General features: G+C 41.5%; 1 protein-coding gene across 2 annotated transcripts; it reads right to left on the reverse strand.

Moving 5' to 3' along the window:
* Positions 1 to 495: 495 nt before the first annotated feature.
* tmem70 (transmembrane protein 70) lies at positions 496 to 4110 on the reverse strand. 2 transcript variants are annotated; one of them, XM_080907072.1, is made up of 3 exons: positions 3804 to 4110; positions 1848 to 1947; positions 496 to 1085 (listed from the first exon to the last, which is right to left on the reverse strand). In XM_080907072.1, exons 1-3 carry the CDS (start codon positions 3984 to 3986, stop codon positions 640 to 642), a joined length of 729 nt encoding a protein of 242 aa, XP_080763198.1. In that variant the 5' UTR covers positions 3987 to 4110; the 3' UTR covers positions 496 to 639. The 2 variants fall into 2 exon arrangements, with proteins under 2 accessions (XP_080763198.1, XP_080763199.1); XM_080907073.1 differs by having other exon boundaries at positions 3819 to 4108.
* Positions 4111 to 17768: the final 13658 nt, after the last annotated feature.

Consider the following 17768-nt stretch of genomic DNA (forward strand, 5'->3'; position numbering starts at 1 on the left):
AATTCTTAAACAGTTAATGCAGTGGTCTTGTTTAACCCTTTGATTAAGTCTGCACACATGGACCTGACAGTACAGAGTACATACTGGAGAGTAGCAAACCAGTACAATATGATAGAAGACCCAAACTTGAAGGCCATTAAATGTTCTGCATTTGTATATTGATGTTGTCCCAGTCCTGTTCTAGGACACACAGCTTGACAGCAAGCGTGAGCCCAACCCAGCAGACACAGAGGACAGCCCCCAGGTAAAGGCTGAGAGAACGAGAAACTGTTCTCAACCAAACATGATAAAAGAAACTAAAACAAAAACGAATCTGACAATGTTCAAACAATCAAACTGGTGGTAGAAACAAAGGAAAATTAAACGTGAGCTAACATGATGATAGCTGTGGATGTAAGTCTGGTCTCAGCCCTGGAACAGAGCATCCAGCTCTATGACTTTACTCTTGATAACTGACATCATTGCTCACAGCTTCAGAAAGGCAACACACACAAGTCCGGATAATAAAGTTAGAATTTTATTTTATTAGCACTTATTATAGCGAAGACAAACGTGGGAGCATTTTGTCCGTGGATGTTTGTCTCTGGCAGAGTCTGAGCTGTGCACTCAGGTTTACTCGGTCAACAACATTCTGCCTCCTCAGCTTTTGTCAGGTTGCTCCATGTCATCTGCTCTGAAACTGAACGGTTTATCGTAGCCCATCAGATGATTGTAGTCGTGCGGGACGGGGAAAATGTCCGGGTTTACCAGGAACCCCACCTGCCCGGCGTAGAAAGTCGTGAACATCTTACTGACGGCCGGGATCCTCACCTGGCTCTGGTGGAACACGCTCTTTTTCTCGGTGAGGAACACGCTGTAGGTGACTGCTGTGTAGACATCTTTGTCTGGGTTGTGGTACAGGCGGATTATGTAACCCTTGGTGATGATGTGAAGAAGGATGGGGGTAAGGAAGGTAAAAACGCCAATGACTCCACAGAAAGCTGCCTGCAAGGCAAAACTCTGGACTCCGAGTCCAGTTTTCAGGAGTATTTGTGGCATGAGGAAGAGACTGGCTGCACTAGTGCTGTACGAGAACATCTTCACCCCTGCCAAAAAACAAGAGTCACACAACCCGTGTTACTTCCAACAACAGTCCACACGTCAATGTCTACGTAAAGCATGCCCCACTATCAGAGCCATGTTACATAGTTACTTTCACAATTCAGTTTTATTGTGAATTACTGTAAAGACCCTACAGAAGACAGACGGCAGACAGACAGCCCAATCTGGACAAGCATTCAGACACAGCGGGCAGAAAGAACTCCCTGATAGGAGTCTTGTTCAATGCGTCCCCTCTTTGTCAGCATCTGTGCCAACACTTCCAACACAACAAACAATAGTGCGTATGCACTGTGTATACAACAGAATCAAGGCGTGCTCAGCAAAGGTCCTGTAGGAGCTGACCAATCAGAGCAGAGTGGACTTTTTTGTAGGTGTCCACCTGGCTTGTTTCTTTTTTTAAAGAAAACATCTGTTGAATTTTTAAGATTTTAAAATAAATCTCAACAGCTCTTCACCAACAAACTCACAGGCATCCAGTTACTAACCAAAGTGTTTCAACAGCTTATATAACTCGACGTCATGGTTTCCTGGAGTAAATGAAGTCAGTCTTATTATCCTTTCTGACATTAGTCACAATGAGGAACATCCACACCAAGACTCAAACTTTGCCTAATGAGGGCTTGAAGTTTAACTGTGTTTGTTTTTGTCTACAGGCTTACAGTTATTGGACGCACTGTCACTGAGACCTGTGGTGAACAACAGCTGTTGTTGTTATGATATTTCACAACAAGATGCAAGTGACTGACCCCGAACAGCTAAACCCAAGCTGCCAGCATAAATGAGGTTTCCGTGCTCGGAGGGCGGTGCTGTGGAGATGACACGGGTGGACGGACCGTGGGACTGCATCTGGTCAAAAACAACAAAAGGAACAAAATGTGTTTGGCACTGGGAGACGACTTTACAACTACAATTCCTCCAAAAACGGGACGTCGTGCAAGATGTAAATAACACCAGAATGCAATGTTTTGCAAAACTCATAGCCACATACCACATCCACAGTACATAAAATGTTTAAGATTAGAGAAATGTTTCATTTTATGAATAAAAAGTCATTTTGAATTTGAGGACAGTAACACATCTCAGAAAAGGACTCGGCCGGTCCCTTACACACAGGTCTGTCAGAACCATCTGAGCTCTTTGTCCAACTTTACTTCTGAGAAACTCATTTTATAGTTTTATTTTTTTTAAATATATATATGTACACTGCCAGTGAAAAGGTTGGACACACCTTCTCATTTAATGTTTTTCTTTATTTTTACAACTTTCTACATTGTAGATACAAACTGAAGACTTAAACATATTTAGAGTTACTTACCATTGTTTTCTTTGCTCCATAGTTCCATATATACTTACTTACTTCATATATTTGATGATTCCACCCTTTGCTTTGTTGACAGCGCTGCAAACCGTCGGCCTTCTCTTAGTGAGCTTCCTGACACAGTCACCTGAAATGGTTTCCCCTCACAGGTGTGCCTGTCAGGGTTCATCTGTGGACCCCAAACACACCTCCAGGCTGTGTCAGGGCTAACTGACCAAGAAGGAGAGTGATGCAGTGCTGCGCCTCCACAGTCACCTGACATAAACCCAGTGGAGATGGTTTGGGATGAGATGGAGCGCAGAGTGAAGGCAAAGGACCAACAAGTGCTCAACATCTCTGAACTCCTTCAAGACTGTTGGAAACTGTTTCAGAGACGACCTCATGAAGCTCATGGAGATAATGCATATATATATATATATATACACACACACACATGAAAATACACATAATATATCTTGCTTGATATATTTGATGTCTTCAGGTTGTATCTACAATGTACAAAGTAGTGAAAATAAAGAAAACCCATTAAATAGAAAGGTGTGTCCAAACATTTGACTGATCGTGTACACACACACACACACACACACACACACACACACACACACACACACTCTCTCTCCATTTAAACGTCTGATATATTTTCTATGTTGTACTGTCAATAAAACATTTATGACGTATAGAAACCGCCACTCGTCTTTCTGTCCATTTTTTTATTCGAGCCTGGATTATACTTGTGTGTAAATGTTTGCACTTCATTAAAGAGCCAAAACACATCAAAGTATTTTCTACAGGCGACGGTCAAATATGATGATCACTCTTCAAGAGTGGCTACATTTCACTGTGTGTTATACTTGTATAACTATGCATGTGACAAATAAAGAACCTTGAACTTGAAGAACAACACAACTCTGCAGTTCCAACCAACGAACGAAGGATCCTAATGTAACATATGTGTTAAATACTTGTGAATTTCACCCAACTAACATGTATCAGCTGAGTCTGTAAATGTGTAACGACGTGGTTACGGATACTCAGACATGTTCATGTCACCGTTTATCTATTTATTGATGAGTGGAGTATCCACATGCTTTTGTCTGTTATGACCTCTGTAAATGTTCACGTCAGACAATCTGTCACATGCTTCTGTTACCATCCAGCTGACATTACCCTCCCTGGGACCGCCCACGTCACTGTTCGGCTCAGCTGACACATTTACGTCACTCACTCAAAATGACGCTTAAACTTTCAGAACAGCGGTGCGCATGTCACTGTAGAAACGCCGGTTAGCTGTTAGCTGGAGCAGTGCAGCATTGTTACTCATGACATCATCAGCGTAGCTTAAACGTATGCAGTAAAGCGTCGCGATGCTGACGCTCATGTGTACCTGACGGTTAAATACCTCGTTGAGAGCCAGGAGCGAGTGCCTGAGAGTTAGCTGCTTCCTCCTCACTGCGCTCACGCAGCACACGGAGAATGGCGCGCGATGCTGCGCGAAGTTAAACTGACCGTTACTGAAAATCCGGGGAAGAGCTCGAGACCGTAACCGCAGGAAACGCGCAGACAGCATCTTTGACGTTTTCTGTACTTTCTTTGTTATTACTGCTGAAAGCGGCTCTGACTCTCTGACCTACGAACTCCACACACGCTGCAAATCTCGCCTCCCGTTTCTTCTTCTTCTTTGTGTTTAACGGCGGTTGGCAACCAACGTAAAGGAGCATTACCGCCTCCTACTGTTCCGGAGTATGGGTCAGACAGTGAGTTTACAATTTGTATCAAAAAAACCCTACACTCTTTCATAAACACCTATATCCTTCAGAAACCCCACCAGTTCCCTCACCTGTGCCCTACTACCCTCCAACACACTCTTCAGATTAAATTCCCCGCTCCGTCAACCTATTCTGCAGAACTGTCCTCTCCACATCATAACCCTTGCACCGCAGTATTACATGCTCCACTGTCTCCACCTCCTCCTGGCACACTCCACAAAGCCCCGTCTCATGGGTCGTGTCCAAATTCATGGGCTGCATCCTCTAACAAGTCACTGGCGTAAATTCTCGACTGTCTCATACTTCTGTTTAATCAGTTTTCTGTTTGACGTTTAGTCAGCTGTGTAAAAACCGAGGAACCCACCCGGGGGATTAATAAAGTTTTATTTTATCTAATCTAATCTAATAACTTTAATCTCAGCCAAACCGATTTACTCACGAACAAACAAAACACTGAAAAAGCCCAACAATAACATCTGTAGGTTGTCTAAGTCAGCGGTCCCCAACCCCCGGGCCTCGGACCGGTACCGGTCCGTGAGTCGTTTGGTACCGGGCCGCGAGAGTTGAGGCTCAGGTGTGAAATGTGTGGTTTTCAGGGTCTTTATCGGTTTTCAGCGTTATTTTGTTATCGTTTTTATCGTTTACTCGGTTTTCCTGGGTCTTTTCACGTGTGTTATGAACAGTGTTGGGTAAGTTACTTTAAATTAGTAACTTAGTTACATTACTAGTTATTTCCATCAAAAGTAACTCAGTTACTTCAAGTTACTCGATACTTTCAAAGTAACTAGTTACTAGGGAAAGTAACTTTGGTTTTACTCAGACTTCTCTTGTTAATGTGTTGCTAACTGGATACCCAGCAAGACTGCCAGTCTTCTAGCTTGCTTACTTGCCACAAGTGCACTGTGCCACCTACCAAAGGAAAAAATAATGTGCACATTTCCACGAGAGAAATCCCACGCCTGGACCGTCGTTGACTGCTGCCATGATTCTAGCCTGCATCACAGCGTCATGTGTGCTTTTTACATCCAACACAAAAACTGCAGTCGTGGTGCTTTCGATTGTACTCAGAACTCGGAAATTCTGCCTTCTGAATAGGAAGATGTAGGTAACAGCAGACTGCAGATGAGCTGCATACAGGGCTGGACTGGGACAAAACCACCACATATCCAGCTTTACAGCTGTGGCTCCAGCAGACATCAGCTGATACTAGAAAGTAATATTAAATAAATTCTAACAACAGCTGATCAAGCTTAAACGTGCTGCTGTTGTTTAACGTGACATCTGCTGGTTTCATCTTTCTGGCGCAAAGCGGACAATAAATAAACAAGAGAGAAAAGCCGATCAGCTGATCATTGATCAGTTTCATGATTACAGTAGCAACAGGAGAGGCAGGGGGAGAGAATGAGAGAAGAAGAGGCAGCTGTGCAGCAAAGACACAGAATAACTCCAGCTTTGTGTCTTTTCCCTTCTAGCTGAAGTCCGGGACAAACTGTGTTTCTTTTCACCTCAATACGAAACGCGTAATATTTTCTCTGCATATGAGACGATTCCGTTCTTTAGGGAACGGTTGGCAACTCTAATCATTAACCTTATGAACAAAATAAAGTTCAACATCAGTAACATAGCACCCACCCAGCTGTATGGAAACTCCGTCATGCTAGCTAGCACGCAGTACGAAAAAGTCAGCACAACGAAAATAAACTCCACCTAAACTTGGTTCATATCTGACCCAGATAGACTGCAGGTCATAACTTCTTACCTGAAGTTCAGTTCACCTGACACTCTCGGACGGGCGGCCGCTTCCGGTCTCTTCTCCTGCCTCCCCTTTCCCTCATCCACCTGCTTGCCTCCACCACTTGCTAATGTTACTGAATCTGTGGAAGCTCTGCGATAGCCACCACACGAAGTAACGAGTAACGAGCCTATCTAAATCCCAGTAACGACTAACACGTTCCCGGTTTTGGCATAATAACTAGTTACCGTGCTCGTTACCACAATAATAACGTAGTTACTGTAACGCATTACTTAATAACGCATTAGTCCCAACACTGGTTATGAATAAATTTTCTTTTTTTCGGTACCGGTACTAGTTTTATTTTGTTGTATTTATCCGCGACACCTTAAAGGCCGGTTCATGAAAATATTGTCGGGCATAAACTGGTCCGTGGCGCAAAAAAGGTTGGGGACTGCTGGTCTAAGTGAATTATATATTACGTTTAACCCGAGCAGCGAAAGTCCGCGGTGATCTGAAAATGATGTGCCGGGAGTTGTGCCGTTCTCGGCCGCATCAGTGACCCTCGAGCTCCCGGCTAGCTATCGAGCTGGTGGGTAGCAGACGTCTACGAAAACATCGAAGCACTTTAGCAAATATGGGATATCTTGATAAACCGAGCAGATATTTGATGTTTACACAGCTACTTCCTCGCCTGAAAATATGTTAAAAGTTTATTTTGTGACCCAGAAAGATTAGTATGAGTAATTTTAAAACTTAGTAGCGGCCGCCATTGTTGGAAACTGGAGTTTGGCTGGGCCGCGCTATGAATTCTGGGATATGGTGGGCCACGAAGGACACACCCGACCCATCTTTCAAATTCGGGGAAAAGGAGGACGCATTTGTCGGCTGCATTCGGAGGAGTCTACGAATTTGGACAGCCTTCGGCGCGTCGCTGTGACGTAATCGGTCTACAAATGCGGCCTCAGGAGGAAGCAGCCCATGAATTTGGACACGACCATGGCTGTATCCCAATTCAGGGTCTGCAGCCTTAAAGTACGCAGCCTCAACGATCCTCTAGGGCCGCGTACTCAAAGACCGCTAAGGCCGGAAGTGCGAGGCTTGTGAAATGGGACGGTCTAGCCTCCGTTGCGCTGCCCAGGTTGCCTAGCAACCATGATACTAACAGCTGGAAACGTGTCATACAGCTGTGTTTGACAGAAATGAAGGAGAAAATCTTTTGTTCATGTGTTTGTTTCTACATGAGCTTTGATCATTCTCTGTAAGATTAAGCTCAGCTATTGAACGGCGTATATTTTAAAGTAAAGGCTTTAAAACCAAGTTAGTACAAACGTCACTAATGTCACATGACTTTGCCGACATGTGGCCAACAGGAATGTTTAATGTTCTTCGTTATTAAACATTTGCACTTAAATAAGTGACATAATATTCAGTACTTACTTAAAGTTTACTCTTCGGGCGCCCCTCATCCGCCGTTTTTTTTTTCGGCAAAATTATCCACACCCACCGCCACGCTATGCATTCTGGGATATGTTGGGCCACGAAGTCTACACCGCCACAGCCTTAAAATTCAGGGAAATGAAGGACGCATTTGAGGGCCGCATTTCGAGCAGCCTTCGAATTGGGACAGCCTTCGTCGCGTCGCTGTGACGTAATCGGCCTTAAAATGCGGCCTTTAAGGCTGCAGACCCTGAATTGGGATACAGTCTATGTCTCCTTCTTTGTGGTTATCACAGTAAACACAGAAGCCTTTTCTCGATATATTTTCTTTCATAAATTGGTTTGTTGTTCAAATACAGATTTACTAACAAACTGAAGCAGCTTCATGTGTGTTAACACAACACTTCATCACATTCACAGCTTGTTGTCTAACATTCTCAAACTTTTCTCAAAGATGCTCTCAGATGTAATTAGCAGTTCTCAGTATGCTGATTTGGGTTCAAGTGGTCCCCTTTCTTATAAGTTTGATACTAATTACTAACATGTGAAAGTGATACATAGCAAGAAGAATGGTTAATTGATTCAGGAGCATCAAAACATATGACACGGAATAAAGAAGCTCTACAAAACTACCAAGAGTTTTCAGAACCACGAACAGTGAAACTCGGTGATGGCAGAGTAGTTGAGGCTTTAGGTCTGGGCAACATAACAATGAAAATGTCATTCAGAGTTAGTGATGGAAAAGATGTCACAATGTATGATGTGCTGTATGTTCCCAAATTATCAATGAACCTTTTCTCAGTGGGAGCTGCTGCCAAGAAGGGAAACAGTGAAGTTCAAAAGGACTCATTGCTACATAAGAGGAAAGAATGGAGCTCTCCATGGAATGGGAACACAAAGATCTGACGGTTTGTATCAGCTGGATATCGAGGGAAACTGCACAACTTGTCATGGAGCGTCAACTGCATCAGTTCCAGCAAGTATGTGGCATCAGCGCCTAGATGACACTACAAATCTGAAAAAACTCAAAAACTTGGTAAAAGGAGTTAGCTTTGCAAAACAAGAGGAGGACATTTTTTGTGAAGCTTGTGTTGAGGGCAAATTATCAAGAAAGCCTTACAAATCAGTGGGAGAAATACGATCGAAACGCAAGTTGCAATTAGTGCATAGTGACGTTTGTGGTCCGTCACTACACCGTTAAAAAAAAAATCCTAGAAAAACAGTAATATTCCGGCAGCCGGGGCACCAAAATAATACCAGAAAACAACAGAAAATAACTTTCTCACAAAACTACGGTTATTTTGAGTAATGACAATACAGTTTGTTGCCCTAATTTTACATGGGATTTTGCCTTTTTCAAGTGCTTTTAAACATTAAATTAGGAACATGTTAATGTGATTAAACAATGAAATTACCTATAAACAAGGTCAATGAATGCGGCAATATGAATAATAATACTTGAATGTACAGAAATATACAGTTAACAGTTGGTTTAAATAATAATAATGGATTACATTTATATAGCGCTTTTCAGGACCCTCAAAGCGCTTTACAGTTCCACTATTCATTCACTCTCACATTCACACACTGGTGGAGGCAGCTACAGTTGTAGCCACAGCTGCCCTGGGGCACACTGACAGAGGCGAGGCTGCCATATCGCGCCATCGGCCCCTCTGGCCAACACCAGTAGGTGAAGTGTCTTGCCCAAGGACACAACGACCGAGACTGTCCGAGCCGGGGCTCAAGCGTGAGAAGAGGTCTCTTTTTTTCCTCTTGTACTTTTTCCCATTGTTGTGTAATTTTTCAGTGTTTTCTCTGCAACGCTGCCGATCTCCGACTGTATTCCCATGTGATGTCTTTGTTGTGTGTGTAAGTCGGGGGGGGGGTCCTATTCCTCTGCGGGGCAACCTGCATATGGCCAATAAAGCAATCAATCAATCAATCAATCAATCAATCAATCAATCAATCAATCAATCAATGTAAAAAAAGTTTATGAGAATCATTTTATATATTTTTCCATTGCATTACATTTGAATTTAACAGTTCAATCTTTCAAATAACGAACAAATATTTGTGCAATTATGATACATTTGTGAATGTACAAATACATTTAAAAAACAAGAAAATTATGTTTTATTACATTTACAGAGATTTTACGCTAATTTACACTTGAAATGTAAAATCACAGTCTATTTATGTAAATTTAATGATATTCTAGAAAAACAGTACAAAACTGTAAAATACACAGTAAAATACTTTTATATTGCAATTTTTTTGTACAGTGTAGGAGGAAAAAAGTACTTTGTAACTTTCATTATTGACTACTCCAGATGTTGTAAAGTCTATTTCATAAGAGAAAAAACGGAAGTCCTGAGCAAGTTCAAAGAGTTTGAAAGAACCTTCTCAAATGAATGTGGGCAGGAAGTAATAAGACTCAGAACTGACAATGGTGGGGAATACACATCTAAAGAGTTTCAAGAATATTAGAAAGCTCAAGGCATCCACCATGAAATGACTGAAATGACACCACAGCAAAACGGTGTTGCAGAGAGAAAAAACAGAACTCTAGTGCAATCAGCTAGAAGCATGCTATCACATGCAAAGTTGCCAAACACATTCTGGGCAGAAGCTGTTGCTACTGCAGCTTACATACAGAATAGGCTCCCAACATCTGCTTTAAAGAACGAAACACCCTATCAGAGATGGTATGGAAAAAAACCAGACATTAGCCATATGAAAGTATTTGGATGTGTTGCTTATGCTCATGTTCCAGACACAGAGAGAAAGAAGCTGGACAAAAAGGCAGTGAAAGTTCCTGGGATAAGATAAGATAAGATAAGATAACCTTTATTAGTCCCACACGTGGGAAATTTGTTTTGTCACAGCAGGAGTGGACAGTGCAAAAGTTATGAGATATGCAACCAATGCAAAAGGCCACCGACTGGGATGAGGAGAAAAGAAAAATACTGATTCGACGAGATGTGGTCTTCAATGAAACAGATTCTCAATACAAACAAAGTGAAAATGATCTCTGTTTGGGGAATGAGGTGACACTACACACGGGTGAAAGACAAACAAGTACTGAGGAGACTGTCACCAGTGAAGCTGCAAAAGGAGATCAGCGGATCAGAAGACCTCCAAACAGATATGGATTTGAGGAGTTTGCTGACGTAGTTACAGTTGATCATTATGCAAACATCTGTTGTGTCACAGAACCAAATACACTGGAAGAGGCTATGTCAAGTCCAAATGCAAAGGAGTGGAAAGAAGCAGCTGGTTTGCAATATGAGTCACTGCTGGAAAATGCCACATGGGATTTAATGGATCTACCAAAGGATCGCAAAGCAGTTGGATCAAAATGGGTCTTTAAAGTTAAGCATCACAGTGATGGACAAGTGGAAAGATACAAGTGCAGACTTGTTGCCAAAGGCTATTCACAGATTTATGGTGCAGACTATGATGAAACATTCTCTCCAGTCGTACGATTTGGTTCAATTCGTACACTGTTATCATTTGCTGTGCAAAACAATCTAAATGTGCATCAAATGGATGTTGTGACTGCATTCTTGAATGGACACCTGGAAGAGGAAATCTACATGGAGCAGCCAGAGGGTTACATCAAACCTGGGCAGGAACATCTAGTGTGCAAACTAAACAAGTCAATATATGGACTGAAGCAGTCGCCACGTTGCTGGAGCAAAGCTTTTACAGAGTTCATGAAAAGCATTGGTTTTACACAGAGTACTTCAGATCAGTGTGTGTTTGTTAGAACAGGTCAGGAGTTGGAAATATTGGCTGTGTATGTTGATGATCTGAGTTTGATTACAGAATCAGCAGAGAGCATGAAGACCTTAAAGGACACTCTGAAGAAACACTACAAAATGAAGGACATGGGTGAGCTATCCTACATTCTGGGCATCTCAGTGGTCCAAGACAAGGACAAAAACCATGTTGCGCTTCATCAGAGACAGTATATTGAAGACATACTACAAACGTATGGAATGGACAGTGCCAATCCAGTAGCAGCTCCAGCTGACACAAATGTCAAATTAAGAAAGAGTGATGATGTCATTCAACCTGTAAACCCAAGCATGTATCAGTACATGGTTGGACGTTTATTGTATGCAGCCATGGCCACATGACCCGATATTGCACAAGCAGTGAGTGTGGTGTCAAGGTTCAATGCAAACCCAAACACTACACACCTGACAGCTGTGAAAAGAATCCTGAGATATTTGAAAGGAACTCTAAACCTGGGACTCAAATATCAAAGAACAGAAACAGGAACCTTGGTTGGGTATTCAGATGCTGATTGGGCAGGTGATCAGGACGATCGACGTTCTACAACTGGAAACATCTTTCTACTTGCAGGAGGTGCGGTCAGTTGGCTTAGCAAGAAACAAGCAACAGTTGCACTTTCAACTGCAGAGGCTGAGTATATTGCTTTGAGCCAAGCTGCACAAGAAGGAGTTTGGTTAAGACGACTACTAACTGAGCCTGGAATGGAGACCACAGCAACAGTGATCCTGGAGGACAATCAAGGAGCAATTGCAATCGCAAAAAATCCAGTTGATCATGCAAGAATAAAGCACATAGACATTCGTTACCACTACTTTCGTGAATGTGTGCAAAATGGACAAATCCAGCTGAAGTATTGCTGTACAGAAAACATGAAGGCTGACATCTTAACCAAACCACTGTCTAGACAAAAGTTTGAGTATCTCAGAGAGAAGATTGGACTGTGTTCAGTTTAAAAAGGGCTATCATATGCTTAACATGCCTATATTATGCTTATGTTAAGATGTCAAGCATATCTACACCGCATTCATTACTCCAAGGCAAGACTGGCCAAAATATTTCAAAACATAGATGCAAGCTGTGAGAGATGTAGAGATCCCTCTGCAGATTTAACACATATGTTTTGGTCATGTCCAACTTTAAAAGCCTACTGGTCAACAATTTTCAAAACATTGTCTGAAGCATTGAATGTTGAGCTTCAACCCAATGCAGCTATGGGTATATTTAGTGTCACAGATAGACGACATAGAACATTAAGGAAGAGTCATAAAAACATAATCGCTTTCACTACACTGCTTGCACTCAAGAAGGATATTATTGCATTGGAAGTCAAAAAAGCCACCCAAAGTGGCTTTGTTGTTTAGTGACCTGACACAATTTATACAGTTGGAAAAGATAAAGTACGCTCTCAAGGGGTCGAAGGAGAGATTCTTTGCCGTTTGGGATACATTGCTAAAACATTTAGAGAAAATTAAAACCATACCCACCTGATAGACGCTTGACAGCTGCTGTACATCCTTTTTCTGTATGATTGTGATTAATTTTGTGCAAATTATTGCCCTTTAAGTGCACATCTTCAAATATGGTGAATTTCCTTGTACGTCATTTAAATTCTGGATCGGCGTCCAACATGTTCTTGGGGTGGGGTAAATATATAAAAAGGAGCATTGTGGCCTTGCTACATGTATATCTTTGTACTACCATTGTTGATGCTCAATAAAAAAATGTCAGGCATATTGTAATGCAGAATAATAGTTTTGTCTAAGATGGACACAGTACATTTTTTTTCTTTTGTGTGAGTTCAAAACAAAAGAGAAAATGTTTTATTTTCTAGTAACACTGTGATATAGGTGCATATTTTTGGGGGAAAGAAATAAACAATGCCAGTGAAGTAAGTGAACTCCATGGTAAAATTAAGTGGGAGTGTTGTAATAGTAATTTTACAATGTATGTTGAAGGGATATTACTGCCCTCTGTTGGTGTGTCTGTGCATTACATGCAATAAAAGGTGTTCGTTAAAAACATCAAACGCAACCATCGTCGGCCTGATCACTGCTGGAGAGGAGACGGCTTACAGGGAAGAGATGGCTCAGCTGGTGTCCTGGAGCCTGGAAAATAATCTCTCCTTAAATGCTGAGAGGACTAAGGAGATGATTATTGACACAAGAATGAGGAAAGACCAGCACGCCCCACTATGCATTAACGGGACTCAGGTGGGTGAAGACATTCAAACTCCTCGGCACCCACATCAGTGAGGATTTCACCTGGACTCATAACACACGGTAGATCATCAAATAGGCTCAACAACGACTCTTCTTCCTAAGGAAGCTGAGAAAATTTGGACTCACCTCAAAACTTCTCAGTAACTTTTACAGATGCACAGTGGAGAGTATCCTGACAAACTCCATCATAGTGTGGTACAGGAACAGCATCACTCAGGACAGGAAGGCTCTCTTAGCATGTTGGCAAAACTCATCTGTGGAGTACCACTCCCACCACTACAGGACATTTACAACACTCCTACCATCTAGCAGACGCTACAGGAGTGTGAAAGCAAGGACAACCAGACTAAAAAACAGTTTCTATCCACAGGCCATCAGGCTACTGAATCACTGACTATGTCGAACTGTTTATCCATAACTGTAAATTTGCACTTTTGTACACTTATACACAGCATAATACAACTGTAATTACCCCTAACCTGTAAATTTGCAATTCTGTACATATCTCTACATATACACTGTTGGGATTAAGTAATTTGCAGTGCCTCAATAATGCTATACTTTTTATTAATAAGTGTTATAAAGTTATATAGTGTAGTATTAAGTGGACACAGCCCTGAAAAATAAAGGTATGAGACCATGTGTCGCTCACGCTTTCCTGGGAAAATGTACATAAGAGGGGAGCATCTCTAGTGGAAAGTTACTGAGACACTGTTGTTCAGACTAGAATGAGAGAGCTTCTGTAATAAAACTGCTAAGTGCGCGTCACCATTTTGAGATCTGCGGCAACGTGTCATGCAGGACGCATCTCCCTCCTAGAAGTAATGTGAAAGAGAAATAAATTGTTAAATGGTCTAGTGAGCAGTGTTTTGTCTTTCATCGGATGCCTCTGAGGAATCAAAAGAACTCGGTGAAGTGTTGATATTTAACAACACCTTAATATTGCATACTCTGTATAAATTATCACTGTGACATTGTTGCAGCCATTGCTGGACTGGTCATCGGGCATACCGGGCATTTATCAAGGAAGGTTTTGAGGAAATTGGGCCTTGCATCTTATTTTTAATGGATTTATCATTGTTAGTGGGCTGTGTCCCGACTGCTTTTAAACATGCGGTAGTGCACCCTGTTCTTAAAAAAAGTAATTTTGATCAGAAAGACTCTGCCAATTATAGGCCAATCTCGAAGCTTCCGTTTTTATCACAATTTTAGAGAAAGCCGTCTTTCTCCAAATACAGGCTTGCTTAGTTGCAAATAATATTACTGACAAATACCAGTCTGGCTTTAAGCCACACCATAGCACTGAAACGGCCCTGCTAAGAGTCTATAATGATCTTCTTGTATTTGCTGACTCTGGTCGCCCTGCCGTTTTAGTTTTATTGGATCTGTCTTCAGCCTTTGACATGGTTGATCATAATATACTCTTGAGGAGGCTAGAGCACATTGTAGGCATCACGCGTTCTGCCCTTAACTGGTTTAATTCTTACCTCACAGATAGATCCTTCTCTGTTGTGATGGGAGGATACTCTTCCTCTGTTGCCCCTCTCTGTTGTGGTGTGCCCCAGGGGTCTGTATTGGGTCCTTTATTATTCTCTTTGTATATGCTACCCTTGGGCTCCATATTTGAAAAATACAATATTTCTTATCACTTTTTACCAGTGTTGGTCAAGTTACTTGAAAAAAGTAATCAGTAATTAATTACTGATTACTTCCCCAAAAAAGTAATCCCTTTACTTTACTGATTACTTATTTTCAAAAGTAATTAATTACTTAGTTACTTTTTAAAAACACGATTTACAACCTGAAGAGGTGATAAAGTGATAGATCTTTCAGCCCAATTCTACTTTTTCTGCATAATCCATCATACAAAATGTAATCAAATGGAAAAGTCTCTTTTTAAAACTTGTTTTATTAGTTTTAATCTTTTAACTTCATGCATCAAGCAAAGATTTAATTATATGCAACATTCTCTGACTGGAAGAAATTAGTTTAACATTTAAACCTATTTTCTGCACATTCCAGCACATAAAATAAAATATTTTTTGTGTTTACACTCAGTCTTTCAAATAGATGCAAGTAAAACACAGCAGAAAATAAATAAAGTCAAAGACTCAGCGGTCACCTGTCACCTTCACCTGTAAAGCAGGAGTGGGGCAGGCGGAGGTTTACCCTGGTGCAGGTGTGCCGCGGTCAGTGGAAGAATCCACGAGTTTCTCTGTGAGTTTCCCATCACGTCGTAGCTACTCGGTGCTTGTTGGAAGTTTAGGGGTTTTTTCGCTGTAAAAAGAAGTTTTCTTCCCACGCACAGCGGACACTAATGTTTTTGTCACTTTTTATGGAATCAAACTCAAAGTAAGGTCAGTACTTCCACGCTTTAAACGCTGCACACTCATACTCTCTCCCGCACTCGATATGTAATCCATTGTTGATCTGCACACAGCTGTTGTCACTAACGGCGCACTCGCTTACGTCACTGTCGTGAGACATTCTCGCAAAAAATCACAGTTTTAGTAACGCAGTAACGCAGCGTTCCTACGGGAAAGTAACGGTAATCTAATTACCGTTTTTGCAATAGTAATCCCTTACTTTACTCGTTACTTGAAAAAAGTAATCAGATTACAGTAACGCGTTACAAGTAACGCGTTACTGCCCATCTCTGCTTTTTACACTGATGACATTCAAATCTATTGTCAACTGACTGATGATTTGGCAGCATCACTGACCTCCCTGAACGATTGCCTGAGAGAGGTTAAAGATTGGCTGCCAGAAAATTCTCTCGTTTTAAATGAGAAAAAAACTGAAGTTATGGTGTTCGACAGCCATGTTCCTCGAGACCAGCTTGTTGCCCTGCTGGGGCCCCTTGCTAACTCTCTCCCTGATTCTATGCGTAACCTGGGTGTCTGTTTGGATAGCTCCTTTAAGCTCGATAAGCAAGTATCATCTGTAGTTAAATCTGTTTTTTTTTCAACTTCAAATTTCTAAAGCTAAGCATTATATACCACACAGGGACCTGGAAAAACATATCCATGCTTTTGTGACCTCCAGGTTAGATTATTGTAATTCTCTCTACTGTGGTCTCCAAGCCTTCTCTCTTCGAAGGCTGCAACTCGTTCAGAATGCTGCGGCTCGCCTTCTTACTGGAGCTAGGAAATTTGACCCTATTACTCCGGCTCTTGTTGATCTACATTGGTTACCAATCAAATATCGCATTGAGTTTAAAATCTCACTGACCTCCTCAATTTGTACACTCCTTGTTGCGCATTAAGATCATCAGGTGAATTACTCCTGGCCCAACCTAAGTTTAGACTGAACACCAGAGGCTATCGTGCCTTTGCTTCAGCTGCACCCAAGCTTTGGTACAGCCTCCCTGCTTCGATTCGAGCCTCGGACTCTATCTAGTCCTTTAAATCAAGATTGAAAGCATATCTATTTGACTTGGCTTTCCTGACTAGTTAATACCCTTTTAAATCTTTTAAATTTTAAACTTCTAAATCTTTTATTAAATTTATTATTTTATTATTAATTTTACTGCTGTTTTTGTCTTCTTAGCGGATTTTGTATTTATCTAACTCTTCTGGTCTGTTAGTGCCTCTATCCTGTCTGTGCTAGTGCCCGATTTGTACCCTGTTATTGACTTATGGTGACTCTCCATATTACTGTGAAGCACTTTGGTGTGCCTTCGGGTTTTTAAATGTGCTATATAAATAAAACTGTATTGTATTGTATTTGCCGACGTGATTTTTCATTTTTATGGGCCGATGATTTGTTTTTGTTTGTTTGTTTGTTGTTTTGGGTTTTTTTTTATAACAGTATAAACAATGAAAGGTGGTGGATTGGCCAGATGCTGGCAGATGTGTAAAAATAACTCAGTTATTTGGAGCTTCCACAGAGGCAACAGGTGGATGAGAGAAAGGGGAGGCAGGAGGAGGAGAGACCCGAGGCGCCCACCAGTCCGAGTGTCAGGTGAACTGAGCTTCAGGTAAGAAGTTATGACCTGCAGTCTATCTGGGTCAGATATAAACCAAGTTTAGTTTATTTTCATAGTGCTCACTTTTTACCCTCAGTTACAATAACTCGTACTGCTACTAGCTAGCGAGACAGAGTTTCTATACAGCTGGGTGGTGCTATGATGTTACTGACAGTGAACATTATTTTATTCATAAGGTTAGTCAGTAGAGTTGCCAAATGTTCCGTAAAAAATGGAATCGTCTCGTATTCAGAGAAAATATTATGCGTTTCGTTTTGAGCTGAAAAAGAACAGTTTGTCCCAAACTTCAGCTGAAAAAGACACAAAGCTGGATTTGTTCTGTCATTATGCTGCACAGCTGCCTCTTCTTCTCTCATTCTCTCCCCCTGCCTCTCCTGTTTCTACTTCAATCATGAAACTGATC

This window comes from Rhamphochromis sp. 'chilingali' (assembly GCF_963969265.1).
Source record: "Rhamphochromis sp. 'chilingali' genome assembly, chromosome: 16".
Taxonomy (NCBI): domain Eukaryota; kingdom Metazoa; phylum Chordata; class Actinopteri; order Cichliformes; family Cichlidae; genus Rhamphochromis; species Rhamphochromis sp. 'chilingali'.

What these genes read in the sequence shown, in the direction of transcription:
- tmem70 (XM_080907072.1), bottom strand. Translation starts at nt 3,986, where the DNA reads ATGCTGTCTGCGCGTTTCCTGCGGTTACGGTCTCGAGCTCTTCCCCGG. An exon ending in ACGAGGTATTTAACCGTCAG is followed by an intron (nt 1,948 to 3,803) that starts GTACACATGAGC and finishes GTTTTTGACCAG; the next exon opens with ATGCAGTCCCACGGTCCGTC. An exon ending in CTTGGGTTTAGCTGTTCGGG is followed by an intron (nt 1,086 to 1,847) that starts GTCAGTCACTTG and finishes GTTTTTTGGCAG; the next exon opens with GGGTGAAGATGTTCTCGTAC.